At 38.5% G+C, this 22,832-nt stretch overlaps 1 protein-coding gene across 1 annotated transcript in view; it reads right to left on the bottom strand.

Annotated features, from left to right (window-relative positions):
* ANTXR2 (ANTXR cell adhesion molecule 2) overlaps window positions 1–21,446 on the bottom strand; it is a 149,543-nt gene extending 128,097 nt beyond the window's left edge. The window contains exons 1-6 of the mRNA XM_015542150.2: window positions 21,112–21,446; window positions 20,261–20,332; window positions 18,125–18,196; window positions 1,314–1,395; window positions 751–858; window positions 546–614 (exon numbers count right to left, since the gene is read on the bottom strand). Of these exons, the coding sequence (XP_015397636.2) occupies window positions 546–614; window positions 751–858; window positions 1,314–1,395; window positions 18,125–18,196; window positions 20,261–20,332; window positions 21,112–21,263 (555 nt within the window). The 5' untranslated portion in view covers window positions 21,264–21,446. The remainder of the gene's footprint in view (window positions 1–545; window positions 615–750; window positions 859–1,313; window positions 1,396–18,124; window positions 18,197–20,260; window positions 20,333–21,111) is intronic.
* Window positions 21,447–22,832: the final 1,386 nt, after the last annotated feature.

The raw sequence follows: 22,832 nt of genomic DNA, 5'->3' as shown, positions 1-22,832 counted from the left end.
TTGGCCCCAAGTTTGAATCTCAAAGCAGTGCAGAGCTCTGCTAGCTGTAAATGCCATGAGACACAGGAGTCCTATGTCACATTCAACCAAAAGTTTAAATGCAAAGTCATCTTGGTGAGCAGAAAAAAAAAATTAATATATAAACCCTCAAAACTTAATTAAAAAATTTTGTTTTCCCAAATCCCTGCACTCCTAAGAGTCAAGTTTTCAATCAAACTAAAATACCTCTATAAGACTGTCATAATAATCTTGTCAGTTGAGTTCAAGAAGGAGCATTCATATTATTTTAATCCAAATGTATATCCTACAATATTAGTTCCTTCAAATCAAATGAATAGTCACGAAATTTAGAGTTTTGTTTTCAGTAATGAAACCTATCAAAACTAGACATGACTGATGCAGCTTTTAAGACATATGGCCACCTTATAGAAAACCTTTAGCAAATGGTTAGCATCACAGTAAGTCATCAGTGAAAAAAATTTGATAAGCTATCCTTAGGATAATTATGTAATTTAGATTAAAGTTTGCAGATCTGCTGTACTCACTTGAGCTTGTTCAAAGTCCAGGACACCAACACAATAAACTCTAGCGCCAAATGACCTGGATATCTTTGCCTATGGAGAGAGAGAAAGACAGAGAAAGACAGAGGGAGAGAGACAGAGGTGAATTATCCAAATATCAGGCTATCCATACAGAGACACACAGCAAAATACACTGGGGTATAAAGAACAGGTTCAGCTCAATACTCACCTCTCTCTCTGCATATGATGGCACCAGACCGTCCAACTTACCATCTGTCAGAGCAATTATGATACTGGAGGTTTTTAAGCCTCCTGCTTTCTGAATTTGTTCATTTGCCTGAAAATGAAGAATAATTATCCAACTAAGAATTTTAACTTTTAACCAGCATGCTCCATCAAGCTGAATTTAGGAGTCTGACAAAATCAAAATATTACAGACTGACTTTTAAAACAGGGTATTTTGGGTTAACTATTTTATTTGAAATGTGCATATATTCACAGTATAGAGTAGTTACTATTGGGTTTAAAGGAGATAAATTTTAAGCTTTGATTGACTAGTCTGAATGTAATCACACAGAAGATGAAAAATTCCTTAAAAAGCAAAATGCCATCCAAAGTTTTCTTATCACCATGGTAAGTCAATCTCATCCTTAGAATAACAAAAGCATGTTTAAAAACTTTTAAAGATAAACATGCAATGGGGCCTTTGAGTTTTACTAGAGAGTTACAGTTTATTGTATTACAGAATAAGAAAACATTCTCCCCTATGCTTATAAATGTAAAAGAACTTACTAGCTTTAGTCCCTCGTGGATGTATGTTTCTCCTACTGGACTAACACGTTTTAAATCCTCCAAGCCTTTACTAATCTTGCCCCTGAAAAATAATGCATTATAACATCAAACAAAAGAAAAATGAGCAAAAGTCACAATAAGCACTTATCAAAAAACATGGCAGTATTACAACTCAGGTTTCTTCAGTAAGAGGAAAGAACATGGACCTTGAGGACAGATAACTTCTCATACTTTTTGCTATTTTAGTTAAGTATTTAATAGCATTTATATTTTAACTACAAAAAGTAAAAGTACTGATGATGTGAAACATCTTGAAAAATCTAGGGATATTCTAGGCATTTTTGAACTGAGAACAGATAACTTCTATTGTATTTTTTACTAAATGTTAAAACATTTTCCTTCATCCAAAATAAACAAGGACTGAGTAGATCAGCTGAAGTGAAAAAAGCCTTTCTGAAGCACTTAACCACTTCCCTACACGTTGAAAATTTTCTTTGTTATTTGCAAATTTCCAAGGCACATTACTTAATCCTTAACTTATAGAAATCAACATTCTCCATTTTTGTTTCCAGAGTCAAATATCTCAGAATCTAGTCATTTTTGTAACATCTCACCCATCCGAACACTGGACAGCTCATTGTCTTGAATACGGCAGGTAGTAATACATATTTGATGAACAAATGAAAGAATAAATGGGTAGATGGGTAGATGGGTAGATGGATGGATGGATGGATGATAATGGATTCTTGCAAGAGGCAGTATAAATGAAAAAGATGAAAAACTATAGAAGAATCTTTTCCATCATGACTAATTAGTGTTCCAATGTGGTATGTCTAAATGAAGTATGACTACACTATTAAGAGCTATTTTATGTGTATTAAGTAAGAGAAGACTCCTTTTTCAGGGTTTTTTAAATATAGGTTCCAAAGACCCCTTGAAAAATAAAGAAACTGTAAGAGTCATATGAGATAAATATAACAACTTTACAAAAACAATCTGAGATAAACTTAAAATTTCATTTAAAAATTTTAAGTTTAAAAGACCAGAAGAGAGATCTTAACATATTGTTTTCGAAATTTTAGTTTTTAAAAAGAAGCAAAGAAAAATACCTTTCTAAACAGAAGAGCCTTGCAATGGTAAACTGAAGTATAATACTTTTTTTTTTTAATTTTTTTTTCTTTAATGTTTGTTTTTGAGAGAGAGAGAGAGAGAGAGAGAGAGAGAGAGATGGGGGGGAGGGACAGAGAGAGGGAGACACAGAATCCAAAGCAGGCTCCAGGCTCTGAGCTGTCAGCACAGAGCCTGACATGGGGCTCAAACTCACGAACCATGACATCATGACCTGAGCCAAAGTCAGACACTTAATCAACTAAGCCAGACAGGCGCCCCTGAAATATAATACTTTAAATAAAACATGAAGAGCACCTGCACTACTAAGAATGATAGATGAAAAATTAATTATAAAAAGTGAATTATCTGAACATCAAGGAACTACTGGAGTCATACATAAACGTGTGTGTGTGTGTATAATACACTATTAAAACATGTCAGAAATAGTAAAAAAAAAAAAAAAACTTATGCAGCAATGTTGTATGTCAAATACTTGAAATAAATGAACCATTTACCAGAGCTTCAATCATGTTTTAAAAGTAACTTCTTGATTATATGTTGATATGGCAATGAAAATTATTATCAGACAAGTTTTCCATCTCAAGAAATGTTCCAAAAACACAAGACAACTTTCAAAGTTTGATCTTAATCTTCTTCCTTCCTGATTCAGTCATCTCTTCCTACCATCTCTGTCTCTCTTAATACCTGGTTTAAAATCAGCCTATTCTGGGAGAGCCTGGGTGGCTCAGTAGGTTAAGCGGCCGACTTCGGCTCAGGTCATGATCTCGCAGTTTGTGAGTTTGAGCCCTGCGTCAGGCTCTGTGCTGGCAGCTCAGAGCCTGGAGCCTGCTTCAGACTCTGTGTCTCCCTCTCTCTGACCCTCCCCCGTTCATGCTCTGTCTCTCTCTGTCTCAAAAATAAATAAACGTTAAATTTTTTTTAAATAAAATAAAATAAAATCAGCTTATTCTGAACCTATCTTTAATTTAATCACACTCTTTCTTGTAAGGTACCGCAAATAGACCCTTGTTCAACTTTTACTTTAAAGAACACTTTGGCTCTCAAAAACATTCTACTTCGAAATAATGTAACTAATTTAATTTAACTGAATCTCATATTTTAACTTCTCAACTAGAATGCAAGTTTACAGTGGGCTATCACTGTGTCTATCATTTATAATGTATCCCCTTACTCTGCACTTACTGCTTATTATAATGCCTTTTTTTTTTAATTTTTTTTTTAACGTTTATTTATTTTTGAGACAGAGAGAGACAGAGCATGAATAGGGGAGGGTCAGAGAGAGGGAGACACAGAATGCGAAACAGGCTCCAGGCTCCGAGCTGTCAGCCCAGAGCCCGACGCAGGGCTCAAACTCACGGACCGTGAGATCATGACCTGAGCCGAAGACAGCCGCTTAACCGACTGAGCCACCCAGGGGCCCCTATAATGCCTTTTACAAAGTAAGTGTTCAATAAATGTTTCAATCTGTCCTAGGAAAAAGATTTCTAATTCCACAGATGATGGAGTAAATCACATAATTTATAAGCTTGTTTTACCTAAATATTTATGTTTAGCGTCTACAGAAACAACTTGAAGCTGATGCTGTCTCAATGAGGACAAAACCAACTATTTGATGCTTCCCAGAAATGAGTGGTAGCATGGCCTCAAGCATTGTTTGCTACCAAAAAGGAAATGAAAAAGAAAACTAAAATTTAAGTTTACACAGATTCTGCAAGGTAAAAATCACCCTCTCCATTCAGCTTAGATTCACTTCACCTTTTTTTAAGTACTTCTAAGAACCAGACACCAGACAACAGCAACAGACAACTCTAAGTTAAATGAACTTGCCCAGTGTGGAATTCAGAGCTTTTTTGGAAGGGATGTCTCAGCTAGCTCATTTCATTAGAAGTAGAGTACCCCTGGCTTTTCTATCCATACCCACACACCTGATACCATAATATTCTACATAGCACTGAATTCCATCATTCCTTTTGCAGCCGCACTATCCCTAGAGGAAAAGTGTTTCTTGCCCACAGTCAACATCAACACACATGAGCCCTGGTCTTATCTCCTTCCAGTGTAACGACACAGTCTGTCAGCCTCTACTGCCTCAACAAGTATCACTTTAGGGGGAAGGAAAGCTAAAACAAGACAGGGAAGATCTCAGGGCTTCAAAAAATCCCAAGCCACTAAAAAGAAGTTCTAAATTTGTCTATGCGTAAACAGCTAATTTAGGGGAAAGCAAATGATGTTGAAGGTTAAAAACAGGACTCATTCATCTACACTAAAACTTGAAGAAGGCTCTTTAAAAAAAAAAGGCAAGTGAGGAATGATAAAAACAAAAAAAAATATTTACACATTACAAAGCTCAAATCCCACAGCCTCTTAGATCATCCTCACCAAGTTTGGTTTTAACTTTAAGTCTTCAACTACAGGAAGAGAGATACCAAAACTACTTTGGTATTTGTTGTGAAACGGTAGTCAAGGGCGCTGCTATCATAACACATAATGTCCCCTATAAGGTCTCAAGGCAGAAGTTTCTTGTCATGCCTGAGTAATCGCTACATACTTCCTCCATTCTGCTAACTACAACTACGTGAACTGTTTCTTGCCCTGATTATTGGGAAGCCCACGGTAAATCTCTTACTCATTCACAGAATTCTGCTATGCTCCTATGATTAACCTATTGCTACATCCTCTTTTGCAAGATCTTAACTTTTCCTTTTTTATGTTATTATCTTTCTGCAATGTTATTACGTTCAGTGACGCCTCAAATACTTTTTGGAAAGAGACTTGAAACAAGTAAAATGGGACATTAAAGCTCCGATTTTTTTGTTGAGAATCAGGGGGCCAAAATGTATAATCAACTGTTTCTTTTTTATGTTGTAATTATACTGATTAGAGAGAGAAAGAGAGAGAGGGACAGGGAAGAAAGGCAAAAACACACAGACTCATTTTTTAAATCTATAAAATAACACTTTCCACTCTGTTAGTATCTTTCAAATTTCTCTGCTGAGTAGGGAAAGGAAGAGATAAAAGGGAAGGGAAAGGACAAAAAGACAAGAGAAGGAAAGGAAACACAGCAACTACAGCTGCCATATAATGTGCTACATCAATGGCTTTTCCCCACGCATAGAACACTTTGCATTTTGAAAAGTGTTCAAGATGTCATCACTAAACATAAATATATATTGTAAATAGGGGCATAATAAAATGGTTGGCAAAGAATTCTAACTTGCCCAACTAACACAAGTGAGGCACATTTTTTTTTTTATTTTAAGTAACTTTTACCTGTGACTAAGGACATTATGTTTATACAGTATATCTGTATGGTAATTGAACTTTTCAGATTTCAAAGCTCTTTCCAGATTTTAGTCAATCTATATCCCCCTGCTGAGCACCCACCGCAAGTGAACACTGAATCTATGTGGTGATATGAGAAGGGCTCACAAATAGTCCACACACATCTCTACAGATGCACCTTAGTTCTCCACCGTGGCTGTACCCTGGAATCAATGATGGGCTTAAAAAAAAATCTCTTCAGGGCTCTAACTGAAGAGATTCTAATTTACTTGTTTTGTGAAAGATTCAGGTATTTTTTAGAAACTCCCCAGAGCATTCTCCTGTGCAGCCAGAATTAAGAACTTCTAATCTGAACTAATTTAAAAACCTTTGCATGTTATTGGAATGCTCTTTTCCTTAACTATTTTGCCAGTCAGTCCTCTACTGAAGGGGCTGGGGGGTACCTAGGATAATCTTTTAAATTGTACAATATACTTTCTCAGATGGTACAGCTTACACCCAGAGATAATACAGATTAATTCCAAGCCCTATCTTGTTTCTTCATCTGTAAAATAGAGGTGAAAATATCTACCCCATGGGGCCACTGTGAGGATTCAGTGGCACATAAGTACTGAGTAAGCTGTAGCTACTATTGTTGTTAAGTTGATATTAGTCATTTCCCGTGTTAGTAGGATTTTGTTCACCCAGTCTACTTTGTCCTTGATTCTAAGGAGAGCTCACCCAGCAAACTGAGAGTTGAACATTTTGATATAGAAACCAGAAAGGAGGAAAAGGAAAAAGAAGAGAGGAAAGAGTTATAGTGAACTCCTGGAAAGAAGTTAAATGGGAAGCTATGTAATGAGGTAGGGAGACTCAAGGATTAGAGCAAATTAAAAATGAACTGCAAGTCTGGTTCTGCAACTAACGAACTGTATAATACCAGCAGTTACTTAATCTCCTGGAGCTCAGTTTCCATATCCATAAAATGTAAATAATAATGCCTGCTCCAGTTGGGTTTTCATTCACTCATTTTATACGTATTTATTGGGTGTCCACTATGATATTTACAACATAATGTTATTTGCCACCTTTGAGCATTCGAAAGGAAGTAAGTGACTGGTCAGAGAGGGTATTAGGAGAGACAGGAGAAAGAAAGTGACTAGCACCCAAAACAAATCCTCTTCGTTATAGTTTCTCATTTTCATTGCTATGTTACTCTTCTGGAAAACCTATCATATAATGCATATGTATATGTGTTTGGTACAAAGTGAGTGCTACGTAGACATTAGTTATTATTCTCTTATCACATAATGTGTCAGGGATGGAGTGGGGCCATCCACAAGCCAACCCTCAATTCTTTCATTATGCCGCTCTGCATCAAATAATGAATGTAGCATACAGGTCAAGCAATGGGGCCTTGTCCTCAGTTCCTAGCCCTAATGCCTCTTAGTCTTGCAACACTGGGTAAGTTATGTAACCTCTCTAGTCTTCCATTTCTCCCACCTGAAAAATGGGGGTGATGGTAGTACTTACATAGTAGTTATAAAAATTAAAGATACTATTATATGTAAAACACTTAGTATACTGCATGGCACATAAGTATTCAATTATCAATACCAACTTTATGTCTATTCACTGTACTATCTCTTTATCCATAAAAGAGAACATAAGCATGAATTATCAGCTTTGTTAGTCATGGTTTATAAGCCTCATTTGAGAACTATCCCTTTAATCGTCCCTGATGAAACACACCATTTTAAAACTGTACATTAAATCACACGAACTTCAAATCATATGCATAAGGTTCACTATGGCTCTTGAGTAAACAGTCAAATACCAACAATCTCAAAATGTTCTTCTTTTATAGCACAAATTTTTAAGATATTTTTTTAAATTTTCAGTCATTTCTAATTAATAAAACTTCCGTCCTCACGTTGTATTAGAAAGTATTTCTGCATATTGTTAATTATTAAGTCCTTGAGAGTTTAAATTTAATAATACCATACAAAATCATGGAGATAAAGCAGAATGTTCCAATCTAATTCTAACATAACTCAAGAAGGACATAATGGTAATATTAAAATAACAAAAGGGAATGTATTAATGTTGTTAATAAATATTTTAATATATAGAAAACAACAAAACGAATGAGAGGAAAAGGGTAATAATAAATAATAAAAGTAAAGGACACTTGGCATTTAAAATTACTGAGATGGATTATGGGTCATACTAGAATCTGAAGACTAGCACCAAAATCACCTATCTCATTTGTTATTTTGGTTATATAAAAGTTTTATATTTTTTTTCTAACTGAACATATTTATTTCAGAAGAGATTCATCTTGGAATTTCATTATTACTTTTTATAAAATCCCTAGTAGATAATCTCCAAATATGACCTCTGTCAATTCCTTCCCACTCATGTATGCCCATTCTTCCATCAAGAGATGACATTTATCTCCTCTCCCCTTGAATCTGGTCTACTCCTGTTACCGTTTGGCAATAGAAGAAGGTAGAAGTGATGTTGTTGGACATCTAAGTCCAACCTTTAAGAAAACCGGGGATTTTGTTTCCTTCATCTTGTAATGTTTGCTCTTGTAATGCTCTCTCTTGGAACCCAGTTATCATGCTGTTAGAAACTATGCCACATTCAGAGGTCCCATGGAGGAGAATCAAGTTATTCCATTAAACAGCTCTAGCTGAGCTCCAGAATCAACAACCAGCCTCAAACACAAACAAACCAGCCTCTGTGACTACAGCACCAGGTAATACCACATGGGGCAGAGAAACCTCCCAGCCAAGCCCTCAAACCACAGAATCGTTAATGGTAATAAAATTGTTCTTATTTAAGCCCCTAAGTTTTGGGGTGTTTTGTCATGAATCAAAAGAGAAATTGGTACCAGAAGTGTCATATTTCATCTCTGTGGATATTCCCAATTCTTTGATTAGGGCTCAACTCTACTTAGGGGAACTGTATCTTTGTGGCTTTCAGCTCCATCCTCTGGGCTTTGGTTTTACTTTCTGAGTCATTCTTTTTTCGCAAGTAGACCACGTGTGATTCCTTCCTGCCCATATAAAATTGAAGCCCAGAAGTCTCTCACTTTGAAATCTCTATCTCTTTTAATCCAAGTTGAAAAAAGCCCTTTAAAAATTTTATGATTGGGGTGCCTGGATGGCTCAGTTGGTTAAGTGTCTGACTTCAGTTCAGGGCATGATCTCATGGTTTGTGAGATCTCATGGTTTCTGTGCTGACAGCTCAGAGCCTGGAGCCTGCTTCAGATTCTGTGTCTCCCTCTCTCTCTGCCCCTCCCCCCACTCATACTCTGTCTCCCTCTATCTCTCTGAAAAATAAACACTAAAAAAAAAAATTAAAAATTTTATGAGATCCCCATGTATCAAATTATGTACATTTTCTATTTTGCACATTACCACCAAAGGACAATGGTCCTTTCTGCTTCAACCTCCAATTTAACAATTTTGCTCACTGCCCTTCCAGTTTTCACTATCAATCTCTTCAAGGTCATTTGGCACCTACCTCAGTCACATTTCCATTTTGGCCATAATCAACTACACTAAAATTAGTGGTGTAAAAAACATAATTTCCTATTCCTCATAATCCTGTGCATTGAACGGGCAGTTCCTAAGTTTCACACATTGTCAGCTAGGAAGTAGGAATGGCCAGAAGAGTTGAAATGCTTCACTCACATGGTTGGCAAGTCAGAACTGGTGCTGGCTATTGCGTAGCTCAGCTGGGACTGTTGATCATTCTCTTCTCCACATGGCTAGGTTGGATTTCCTCTTACAATGGTGGTCTTGGGGTAATCAAAGTTTTTATATGACAGCTGGCTACTAGGAGTACAAGAAAGGAAACTCCCATGCCTTATTAAGGCTTAGTTCCATGTTTTCATGGGCTGAACTCTATTGGTTAAAGTCAGCCATAGGCCCACACCAGATTTTTAAACTTTATATTTAAATGAATTTATAAACTTAAATATATGTAATTTAATTATGTATTTAAATATATGTGTGTGTATATATATATATATGTGTATATATATACATATATACACATATATATATATATATATATATATGTTTGTATGTGTTCTTTACTTAAATGGAAGCCACAGAACAATCCACCACAAAAGCTACAAAGCTTCATATACTTATGCTACCAAATGCCAATTTAGATAAGTGCATGTGCATAAATGTTATAAATATTTGTATCATACGTCAATTGTTTGTCCTCAAGAGATTATTAGCCAGGAACATTAATTCTTGAAATAAATAGTAACTGCAAACAAAATGTAGCAATGCAGTAACTTTGTGATGATCAGCCAATTACATATAATTATAGAGTTTTTTTAATGTTTATTTATTTTGAGAGAGAGAGAGAGCATGCTTTCAAGCAGAGAAGAAGCAGAGAGAGAGGGAGAGAGAGAGAATCCCAAGCAGACTCCATGCTCTGTACAGAGCTCAACGTGGGGCTCTATCCCACGAACCCAGGATCATGACCTTAGCCAAAATCAAGAGATGAACATTCAAGCTACTGAGTCACCCAGGTGCCCCAATTAAATGTTTTCTAGAAGGTAAAATTTAGCAGATTGAGTAGAATATGAAACACTGTTCTCAACGTGTTATTTTACATCTCTACAAATTACCAATAATTTACAATCCACTTAGCACTTTAGTCCTTAGTACTCTACCCAAGCTATTGCATATAAGGCACTTAGCAAAATCTCTGACACATAGTAAGTGCTCAATAAACTCCATCTACTACTTTTACTGCCTCCTTCCATTAATAAAACATGATACTGGGGCGCCTGGGTGGCTCAGTCAGTTAAGCCTCTGACTTCAGCTCAGGTCTTGATCTCACGGTTCATGAGTTGGAGCCCCTCATCAGGCTCTGTGCTGGCAGCTCAGGGCCTGGAGCCTGCTTCGAATTCTGTGTCTCCCATTCTCTCTGCCCCTCCCCTGCTCATGCTTGGTCTGTCTGTCTCTCAAAAAATAAACATTAAAAAAATAATAATAACAAAACACGATATTAACCAAGCTGGTAAAATTAGAAAAAAAATAATGAAGGAAAATCTGTTCATTCACTGAAATATACCCACTTTATTTAATCATGTTATTATATACTACTATACTACCTACTGCATGAAGGATAAACTGCAAAAAAGTAATTGCTCTCTACTAGCTCCTCAACTTAAAAAATGTTTAAAGGTTACAAAGCAGGGAAGGAGTTATCTTCTAAGCACAAACATTGCTAATGCATTCTAATATCTTAGGAACTAACAGGTTTAGCTAACTTTATTGTACTTTATATAAAAACTTGCTCATTGTTTATTTAGCATGTCACTCTAAGACCAACATATGCCAATGTCTCCGTGGCCCAAAGTCCAAACCAAAGAATCCAAGGTAACAGTCCTGGACTCAAAAATATCTGCTTACAAGATGCTCTGCACAATCTGTTTCTTGTGAAAAACATTCCCTCCAATTTAGTCTACACTTACTAATGTATGCTACATGGTTCACTCCTGAAGTCCATACTTGCTGCAGTTTGTATATTTTTATGCCATTTCACTATGCTTTACTGAGGCATGAGAAATTGACCTCTACATTTAACCACTTCAGTATGCGGGTTTGTCTCCCAGATCTGAGTAACAATGTATTTAATTTTCTAGAATATAAAGCAGATGTAGGACTGCACCGAAAGTAACTATTACCACATCCATGACTAGAATCTGAGCTGCTATCTTGCCCAGACCTCTCAGGATTAGTACAATGTCTGGCCAAAACTTACTTTTGTAAGCAGAAGTAATTACTTCCCTAATATAATTAGCAACAACCAAAAAATTATAGTCACTTCTCACCTAATGCATGACGGATAAACTGCAAAAAAGTTTGTAAGAGAACAGAGTAAATTTGGAGGATGAATGCGTCTTTGAATTATGACAAATTCTGACTAATTGTGAGATGTGGGGAAGAGGGAACATAGAAATTCTGAGGCAATGCAGTGGTTAAGTGCTTACACTCAGGAGTCAGACCTGGGTGTGAATCCCAGCTCTCACTACCTGGCCGTGTCACTTCGAGCAAATTCATTCGACGTCTCCATACTACTGTTAGAATCCTTGCACATTAGGATGAAAATAATGATGGTAGTATACACTGATAACCTCCAAATCCCATCTCAGCCTGAGACCCCTTTCCACCCAACATCAGTTAGGCCTTCTCATGCATCATATGTCTTTAATCATCCCCACCTTGCTCTACGGGAGAAATGATTAGCTCCTTTTAACAGACAAGAATTGGCCGACAAGAGATGAAATTACTTGCCCAAGGTACACAACTAGTATATAGTTTCCATGTCTACTTGACTCAAGGTCCACTCCTGGTGTTTTCATTTTAACAAGGAGCTTTCAGGACCCTCCAAGGTAGCAATTGGATATGTTATTCCCAAATGCTTTCTCTCTAACCCCCCCCTTTTTTTAATTTAAGCATTTATTTAAATTTTTACAAATAATAAATTAATGTTGAAATGAAATTGAATAACCAAAGTGTATGGAAATTAAAAAATTAAGATTCTCCCCACCCTGAATCTCACTGCGAAGACAGTATTGTCCTTAGCAGTTTGTGGCACATTTTCCAGACTTTTTTTCCATGCATTTATGATCACACACACAGACACACACACACACACACACACACACACACACCATAAAAACAGTTAAAGATTTTTTGTTTTTATTTTAGAAAAATAATATCATACTTAGCAGACTGTTCCTGCTTTTCCCAATTAATGTATCTTAAATAAATTTTCATGTTAATATATATGGATTTTCCAATTCATTTAATGACTACATAGTATCCCATTCTATATATATATGTTTTAATTACAGTATCAATTGATAAGCATCTAGATTGAATGTTTTTCACTATTATGAACGACACTGCAGTGTCCAATTTTGCACATACCTATCTTTGCACACTGGTGCTAGTATTTCAGTGGAACATGGTCCTAAAAAGTAGAATGGCTGATAGGAACCTTCTAACCTTCTACAGATACTGCCAAATTTCTGTGCAAAATAAATGAATCAATTTATAAGTTCCCAATTCTTATGAAGGGCTATTTTATTACAAGTAAATTTTTAACTCAGATTTTAAGGAATTAGAAGAAATCTTTTTAAATAACAGAAATGTATATATTATCTAAGCTTAATCAAATGACTTCTATTTAATTTTCTGTAAGTTTGCCTATGGAAACTTCTCAGGTCAAACAATTATATGATTTATTTTTAATATGGGGAACAAATATATTAAAAAGACAATCGGAGGGGCACCTGGGTGGTTCAGTCGGTTAAGCGTCCAACTTCGGCTCAAGTCATGATCTCACCACTGGTGAGTTCTCGTCCCACTTCAGGCTTTGTGCTGACAGCTCAGAATCTGGAGCCTGCTTTGGAGTGTGTGTCCGCCTCTCTCTCTGCTCCTCCCCCCACTCATGAACGCTCTCTCTCTCTCTCTCTCTCTCAGAAATAAACATTAAATTTTTAAAAAATATATTCAAAAAAAGAGAGTTGGAAATGTTTATAACTGATCTATAAGAATAGGAAAGAGGGGCGCCTGGGTGGCGCAGTCGGTTAAGTGTACGACTTCAGCCAGGTCACGATCTCGCGGTCCGTGAGTTCGAGCCCCGCGTCAGGCTCTGGGCTGATGGCTCGGAGCCTGGAGCCTGCTTCCGATTCTTTGTCTCCCTCTCTCTCTGCCCCTCCCCCGTTCATGCTCTGTCTCTCTCTGTCCCAAAAATAAATAAAAAACATTGGAAAAAAAAATTAAAAAAAAAAAAAAAAAAGAATAGGAAAGAAAATCTAAGTCATCATTTCTCATTTCTCAAAGAAAGAAAATATATGACAGTGCTTAATAATTCAGGTTCTAGTGTCAGACCAATTCAACCATTCATTCAACAAGTATTTGTTGAGCGTCTACTGTGTGCCAGGCTCTGTTCTGGTGTTGAATATATGAACGAACAAGACAAAGAAGACCCCTCTGCTCTCTCACAATTTATGGTAGGGTGATGGAGATAAAAATTAATTAATTAATAGAACAATTTCAAAAACTGATAACCAAATAGAGTATTGTGACAGATTTCTGGGGAGGAGGGCCAGGGTTCCTGTAGACTTGATCCTGTAGGCTAGGGGTCTTAGAGAAGGGGGCACATGGGATGGTGCCTAAATGGTAAGAATGAGCTGGCCAGGGGAAGTTCTGGGGCAGAGGGAGAGCAAAATTTGTAATCTGGAAACAAGCTCAGTCACCTCAGGGAATGCAAAGATCAGTGGGCTAAACTGCGGCACACAATGTTGTAGAGGAGGACTGGGTAAAGCCATCAGGTAGGGCTTTGAGGCCACCAGGAGACATGTGCCTTCTGTTCTAGGCCATTAGAACTGCCTTAAGCATGAGAGTGACATGCTCTACTTTATACTTTAAAAGAGCATTCTGGCTAATGTACTGCTCCCCACGTATTAAGTGTATGTCCTTGGATAAGCTACATTACATTTCTTAGCTGATATTTCCTCATTTGTAAAGTTAAGATAATAATAGTATGTATTACATGTATTAATATGAGGATGAAATGAGGTAATGAATGGAAAGCATTTTGCACACTGCCTAGCACATAATAACTGTTCACTAAATGTTTTCAACTAAATCACTTTTACATCATTAAGATCACATTGAACTGAAGTGAGCATGGTTCACCATCCCCAATTATGCAGCCTAATAGCAAAAAAATATCTTTTAAAATTAGTCCTGATTCAAATCTCTATTATTGGGAGGCTGGATTTGTCCATATTGAATCAACATGGCACTTTTCTCCTATCTGATCCTATGATACAGCCCTGAGCTATTTATGTGTATGTGCACACTCCTTCCTCTCACACACACTGGATTATTCATCTCTGTGTTGGTCCCAGAGCCCATAATGCTCAGTACATCATATATAAGGTAGGCAAGCAGGTAAGTAGGTAGGTGGAAGGATGGGCTAACAGATACACAGAGGACAAAAATCATGGGGGTGAGAGAAAAGAAGAAAGTATTTCACTGAAACACTTAAAAGAGTAAAGTTTTTATACTATGAGTATGCAAAATGTATGACTGATCCTTTCTTGCCAAGTTTATTATTCTATTCATGTATTTGCATAGTAGTGGACCCCCATGCTGAAACCCCGTAAGAAGATGCTGCACTATCATAAGGACTTACTGCCTTCCAATCTTGATTCATCTCTACTGAAAATATTTAGCAATACTCTGAAAAACATGAAAGCAGTACTTCTCATAATAATCACTGTACTGTAGATTTATGAGCAACAGAACCAAAATTGTGAAATCTGCCATGTTTCCCATTTACCCGGCTCTCTTTGTGAGTGTGATATGTGACATCAAGAGTGTTTACATGTAGAATTCCAATTTCTAGGCTTTGAAACAAAGATCCACAATAGTAGTGGAAACATTTGTTCAGTGATTTTGCACCTAAATATGTGAAAGATTTCCACATACCAGAGAATGTGTAATAGATGACAAGTGACCCTATATCCAAATACACAGAACCACAGAAATTTGAGAAGTTACTGATGTAATAAAATAAAATTAGTAAAAGAACAACTAAGAAATAATATCCTTTGTCCTGTGATATACAAAGTACTTTTTTATGCAATGTCTTATTTTGACCTTCATAACTCTCTTAAGAAAATAGCAGATAATCAATAATAAAAATTACAAAAAGAGAAAAAAAATATGGCCAATTATATCCGAAGTTCATGGACATAAAAACTGACACATTGAGTAGATGACTTGCCCCAAGTCTCTAAATCAGTACATGGGACAGCTGTAATTGTAACCTAGGCCCTCTTAGTGCACTTTCTGCCATCCCATACTAGTTCAGCATGTCACAAATAGTGCAATTCATTAAAACTGAATGTATCCCTGGGGCGCCTGGGTGGCTCAGTCGGTTAAGCGTCCGACTTCAGCTCAGGTCACGATCTCACGGTCCGCGAGTTCGAGCCCCACGTCGGGCTCTGGGCTGACGGCTCAGAGCCTGGGAGCCTGCTTCTGATTCTGTGCCTCCCTCTCTCTCTGCCCCTCCCCCATTCATGCTCTGTCCCTCTCTGTCTCAAAAATAAATAAACGTTAAAAAAATAAAATAAAATAAAATAAAATAAAATAAAATAAAATAAAATAAAAAACTGAATGTATCCCTATTTAATAGAGAAAGGAGCAAACTGTATATAAGTTGCAAGTAGCATTATTGAAATTTCTCCTAGAATATTATAAATCCTTTCAAGCAGGACAATTGTCCCTTTAAATAAGCATAATTCCTCACTAACCACTAAAATACTACATATTCCCTAGATCCAAACAATAATAATAGTAATAAATAATCACAACAACAAAGCTTTCATCTCTTGAATACAAACGTACCAGACTCTGTCCTGCATTCTCCACATTCACTGAATTTAGTTCTCACAACAATCTTAAGAGGCGGATATTGTTATCACAATTATCACTGTCATCATTACGCAAATAGATGGACAAAACTGAGGCATCAAGAGATTAAGTATTTTGTCCATGACCATTTGGCTAGTACATTGGTTCAGTGACTCTTAACTGCAAAATGCTTATGTTTATGCTGCCTCTTGAAATAGAAGCCTCTTTATCCCATTCCTTTCCTCAATTAGATTCAACCAGTGATAAAGGAAAAATCTCTAATTTAGATTAACGATTTAAACCATTTCCACGCATGTCTAAGCAATACCAATTTTGTTGACCAATGACTACACTTCATCTTCCAAGTGCTGGAAGATCCATATGTAAAGTGCCTAACAGAGAACCTGACACAACATATGCAGGTGACAATTACTGAGAGTCTACTATGTGTCTGGCATTATGCTAAGTGCTTTTCCCTGCATATGCACCCCATAAGTGTTAACACTGTTCTTTCTTTCTCTTAATGAATAGACTCCATTAGAACTATCTGGATCCAAAGCTGTTTCTTTGAAAATTAAGCTGGGCAATGAACAAAATTTCTTCTCATGGAGGCAAAGAGTATTAAATCACCAGGTATAGAAAGCTATTGTAGCTGGGTTATAAGGGACTACTATTGCTCTGGCTCTTGATGGCACACAGATGCATACAAGAAAGTATGGAAGGAAAGTATTGATGAGACGACTGAAGGCATAAGCTGGACTCCTCACCTACAGAGCTTATTTCCTCTCCAGAAAAAGTAAAACTTAAAGCACAAATAAATTATAAGTTCATTCATGTATATACATGTATGTGTGTATATATATATATATATATGGGCACCTAAGTGGCTCAGTCGGTTGAGTATCTAACTCTTGGTTTTTGGCTCAGGTCATGATCTCAGGTTCATGTATTCAAGCCCCACGTCAGGCTCTTCATTGGCAGTATGGAGCCTGCTTGGGATTCTCTCTCTCCCTCTCTCCCCCTCCCATGTTCGTGCTCTCTCTCTCTCAAAATAAATAAATTAAAAAAAAAAGAAAAAGAAGTATACATATATATATGTATATATAAACATAATTTCCAAATTAATTCTGTGAAGTATAAATAAGTTCTTTCCCTGAGTCCTTTTAAATATTATGGTTCCTTAACTAAAATTTAAATAAAAAATTGAAACAAACAAATAAGAATTATGTTCTCTTGACATTTTTAAAGAAAAAAATAATTTATAAAAAAAGCTGTATTCAAGTATAACTTTTCAGAAATCTGCATATTAAGCAAAACACAGCTTTCACAAGATTATATATTTTTTTCATTTACATGTATAATCTTTGTATTTGTATTTATATATCTTTATATATATTTAAACATATAATATATATTTTATTTTTATATATTTATAAATTTATATATAATATTATATGTATATACATTATAAATAAAACTAGCAAGTTCCTTTACAAGGATAAATATATTCAGCATCGGTGGACCTCAGCATAAGACTGAAGATCTGTGATGTCTCCTGAATCTAGTAATTATACAAAGAGATCTGTATCTCTCTCCTCCCTAACGTTCTGCAAATTCCTAGTCGATTAATATATTACATTTAAACAAGAAAGATGTAGAACTACTTATAGCAAAAGAGAGGTAGAAAGCAGCAAATACACCACTAAGGCAGAGATCTGGGTTTCATTGTACATTCCATGGACAATACGAATGATATTGATTTTCAGATTATCTGGTCTTTTATATTACGCATACCTCCTTTCCTTTCTATTAGTGAAGAGAGCTGAATTGTCTGTGCATTTGTTTGAGTCCACTGAGAGGCCCGAATCACCACTTGGAAATATCAATCATTCCTTCCAGATTAGTCTCTACTAAGAGCCTACAGTGAAATGATAATGCACTAACCTGTCTCCAGTTAATGGCAAAATAATGGTTGCTTGAGAAGAAAATACAATGAAAGATAATCTCATTTGAGGGCTGCAAAATAAGAAAAGAGGCAGTTAAAACATTTTTAAAAGAAATATTGATACAATACAGATATATAGTTATGGAGTCTCAGTTAAAATCGGACTCTGATGGTCCAGGCTTCTTTTAAATAGAACTCCCTAAATAGATACACTAACTCTGCTTAACATTACTGCATAAGCCATTTTGGATTCAATCAGTGCTTCTCAGCACTCAAGCAATCCTCCATGACCCATAGGGCCATTTAAGGAAGAGACTAACTAGAAAGATAAATTCTAGGCCAATGTAAAATCCTTTTGTAGAAAACACTTCTTCCCTTGGTTCTACCTCATCTCCTTAAAGGAAGCCAGACCCTTCTGAGTGATTGTCATTAACAATATTTAGGGCTACGGAGCAGCTGGTTTGATTTAATCACCACAATTACGATAGGAGTTCAAACAAAAGCTATCTGGAAGTAAGAATACTTATAGAGTGCCATGGACAATGTGAAAGAGACCAAGCAATTAGTTTGATTAGACATTTTCAATTGCCCAAGTCTCAAACATCATATTTCTATATGGCAACACCTGCCCCAGTTAGCTACATCCTTTAAGCTTGGGCATTTATCTCACGTAATGGTTCTTGACTCCATGACACTCTATGCAACTATTACTAAGATCTGAAACTGCAGATAGGAAACAAAGATCTGTAAACTAAAGATCAGAATGATCTCAAAGACTTATCCATATTTGAAGTCATTCTCTTCAGCAGTCACCCTTTATTCACTTCCTACAATGTTTTATGAGTCAGTAACTAAGCAACTAAATTTGAGCCAGAGAACTGTGTATTACAGAATTCCAACGTGCAAACCAGACCAAATAAATAAAGGCCCCACTTCTTAAAAACGTTGTATTGAAAGGATCCATTGCTTTCGATCAAAATCTGTGTGATACGTTCTGCACTCTCAGATTAAATCAGAAAATTTATAAACAACTGTCTCTACTGCCTTTAACATTTAAAGATATAGGGCTTATTTATTTTTCTTTCCTAGACAGTTTTACTTCAGACCCTGTCCAGAAATGAGAGTGTTATACTTGGCTTCTTAAGCAGGAGACTGATGATTGAACATGGACAAGCATACATTTTTATAGGGATAAGTTTACTGCTGCCAATAACCGAAAGCAAGGATTGCCTAGGCCTCTACAGATTGTTTGAAGTTACTTGCAACATGACTTTCAAAATGTTTTGATCATCCAAGCCTGTTTTACAGAAAACATTTGGGCTAACAAGACTGAAAGAAGCAATATTTAATGATACACTCCTTTTTGTGTCCTTTGCATTATCTTGATAAACTTGCATTTGCTCGTTGCATTTTTTCCTTTAAAAAAAGAAAGAAAAAGAAGGCTCAAAAGCCTGGTGTCCTGGGGTTATTTTTAAACAGAGATGCCACTAATTTCTAGTTACCTCTAAATAAGAGAGTAAGCTGGATTTCATAGCAGTTATGCTTTTTATAGGAGAGAAAACCAGTCTTTCCTAGTAAGGCTTATTGCATATATAGAACAGTTAAATTTTAAACCAGCCACACACCCACACATTGGGTAAACACAACTCTTTCTTTAAACACACACAAGTGCCTTTTCTGGTAGTGGGTTATTAACACATGTTCATTTGAAGTTTACCAACACTTTTTTTTTTCTTAATGAGGACCTCTACAATGCTAAGAACTGTGTGGAAAGAAAAATATATTATGGATACTATTAGCATAAAATTTGTTTAATGTGATAAATTATGAGAAAGCATAACTTAAATTCAAAACAGATGAAAATTCAGAAAGGAAAAGACATTTGGAATAGTATTTGAAGATGCTTCCCCAGGGCCTGAGCCAAATTTCTGGGATCCAGATGATAAAAGCCCTGAAGAACTGAAGGGCTGTCCTAATAACTACATGTATGTAATAATGATCTTGAGGCACTGAAAAATCAACATCTCAGTAAAGACTCTCCCTAAAAAGTTTTCAAAAAAGGGATACCTTACACTTCAGTCTACTTCCTTCCACCTCAAACCTCCCTACCTAGAAAAGTAAAGTGGGAGAAATACCTCACAAATCTCTCTGTAAGTTGCTGGACAAAATTGTAAATTTCAATCCAATTGTTTGCCACACTCCCAGACCTGTAAAATGAAAACGAACTGATCAGAAAAAACAAAAACAGAAACAAACAAACAAAAAATATTTACATAAGGTAACCTGACCTCTTCTTCAAGCAAAATAAGTGTATCAGTAGCTAAAACTTAGGTGCTAGAAGAATCAAGGAAATCAAGCCATCTTCTAGGACCACCTGCCCAATTGTTTGGAGTAGATCTCAACTCTTCAAAATAAACACAACCTCCCCTCACAGGAAATGAAAAACACCCTGAGTGTGTGGACCCTAGGTTTTCCTGGCCACAATGAAAGCGCAGTGATCAGGATAAGACCAGGCAAACTAGCCAGTGAGGAGGTAAGGACAAGGCGGGGGGGGGGGGGGGGGGGGGGGGGGGGCGGGGGGCGGCGAGGAACAAGCCCGTCTGGGTTACAGAGATGCAGACGGCTACCCCAAACAGACACGCTCCCATTTCCCAAGAGGCCCCAAGACAGGCAAACAGTGACTACCCTACTTCCCCAGAGAGCCCAGCAGCTCCGGGCTCCTACGATCACCTCCCCCCCGCCCACAACACACACGTACACACACACACACACACACACGCACACGCACACACACACGCACACACGCACACGCACACACACACAGCCGGCACAGATAAGAAAGCGCTTGCCCTTTGGACAGGGCACAAAGCACCCGTCCTCGGGTTTCCAACACCCCTCCCCAGAGAGCACACACATCTCTGTCTCCTCAGCCACAGCTCATCCAGTGCCACCAACAGAAGACCCTGGACCTCCCTCCGGCACTCACTTGTCCAGGACGAAGTAGAGATCAAAGGCTCCTCTGCAGGAGGGCTGCTCCTGGGCGCTCACCAGCCCCCCAGGACAGCTGAGCACCAGCAGCCACAGCCCAGGGACCAGCCAGCTCCCGGGACTGCGGGCCAGGGACAGCCCCGCCACCATCCTGCGGCCAGGGGCCTGCGACTGCCTCCTGCTCGCAGCCCCCTCGACTCGACTCGGTGGGGACGCTAAGGTGGCAGGAGTTACCAGGGATGCACCCTGGGGTGGGGGCCAGCGAGCAGCGAGGGCGCCGGCGCCCGGGGCAGCAGGACCCACTAACTGACTGAGGGAGGGAGAGAGGAAGGGAGGGAGGTCCTAGGAGGACAAAGGGAGACACTGCAACCGCCGCAGCTGCCGCCGGAACTCTTGACGAATCCCAGTGGAAGAGCGATCCAGTCCTCCCCCTCCGCAGAGTTCCTGCAGACAATGAGGGCCCACGGCGACAGCGCTCAGGAGAAGTTCGCTCCAGGCTTCTGGCCGAGCCTTTAGGGGCAGCCGCGGACCCCGACCCGAAGCCCCATTCCGCCCGGAGCGCTGATGTCCGGCGGCTGCAGTGCCGGGCGGGGCAGGCGCCCTGGGGACGCGGGGACGGCCGCGCAAACTTGCAGCGGAGATCCCCGTCCGCTCGTTCCCTTCCTCCGGCTGCCCGACTCCCCCCGCCCGCGCTCCAAACTTTCTTCCCAGTGTTCTGCTCTGGCGCGGCGCAGCCGGGCGGTCCCCTTTAGGGGAGGAGGCAGAGCGGGCCCTGGGGCTAGCGATTCCAGGGAAGCCGCTTCAATCAAGGCCAAGAGCAAGATCTGGCCAGGTCTCTCTCAGTGTGTCAGCTTGCGTCTGAGGGCGGGGGCGGGGCCTGATCTGAAAGCACACACGCACACTTGTGGGTTCGTGCCTGAGTTCAAGTTGACTAACGTTTGCCAGATTTTGAAAGGGTAAAAGGAGTTTACAAAAACAAGTGTTCCCTAGATACTAAACATATCCGTATAGCCTGCAGGCCTGGCCTATTTCAGCAGCTGTGCAGAAACACTCTGTGTTTGCGAGACCAAAGCCTAGCAATTCCAAGGGAGGTGGTGGCCTCCGCCCCACCCCCACTACCGCCGGTACCCTGCCAGCTGTACTTGCTGCGGGTCTACCTCCCTAAGGCAACTTCCTCTTTGTAAACCTGGTTTGTAGTTTCAACTTGCTGAGCCAAACGGGCGGGGCGGAGGGCAGAAAGGGGGGAGGGAGGGAGGAGAAGCCTACGCAGAACTCGTTAGGAGCGGAAAGTTGTACCTCAAAATATTCCATCCAACTGGCGTTACCCCCAAGTTCCAAATAATTAAGAATTTCATCCCCTGGCAAGGTAGGCCGTCCTTGTCAATCTTGGGCCGGGGCTGAAGGTCCAAGGGCACTCACATTCTCTGCTTACTGATTCTGCACTTCCTCCCGTCTCCTCCCCATCACCTCCACCTGTGACCTCCCCGTTGTTGAAAATGGCTTTTAGAACTTGCAGTTTCACTGGTATGATGAAAGGGGAAAATGAAGTATCCCCTCCTCCTTTATATTTTATTTAAATCGATGCTTTATGATAAAAAGTTCATGTAGTACTTAATCATATACTACCTTTTAGCATCTCGTTTGTTGTCATATGCATTTAACTTTTCACTTACATTACCTTCGATATACAACCAGATTTGTAAGCTCTTTGAGGATAGA

The sequence above is a fragment of the Panthera tigris genome, chromosome B1 (genome assembly GCF_018350195.1).
Source record: "Panthera tigris isolate Pti1 chromosome B1, P.tigris_Pti1_mat1.1, whole genome shotgun sequence".
Taxonomy (NCBI): domain Eukaryota; kingdom Metazoa; phylum Chordata; class Mammalia; order Carnivora; family Felidae; genus Panthera; species Panthera tigris.
Note: the sequence above shows the minus strand (reverse complement) of the source record. Positions and strands in the feature narration are given on the sequence as shown.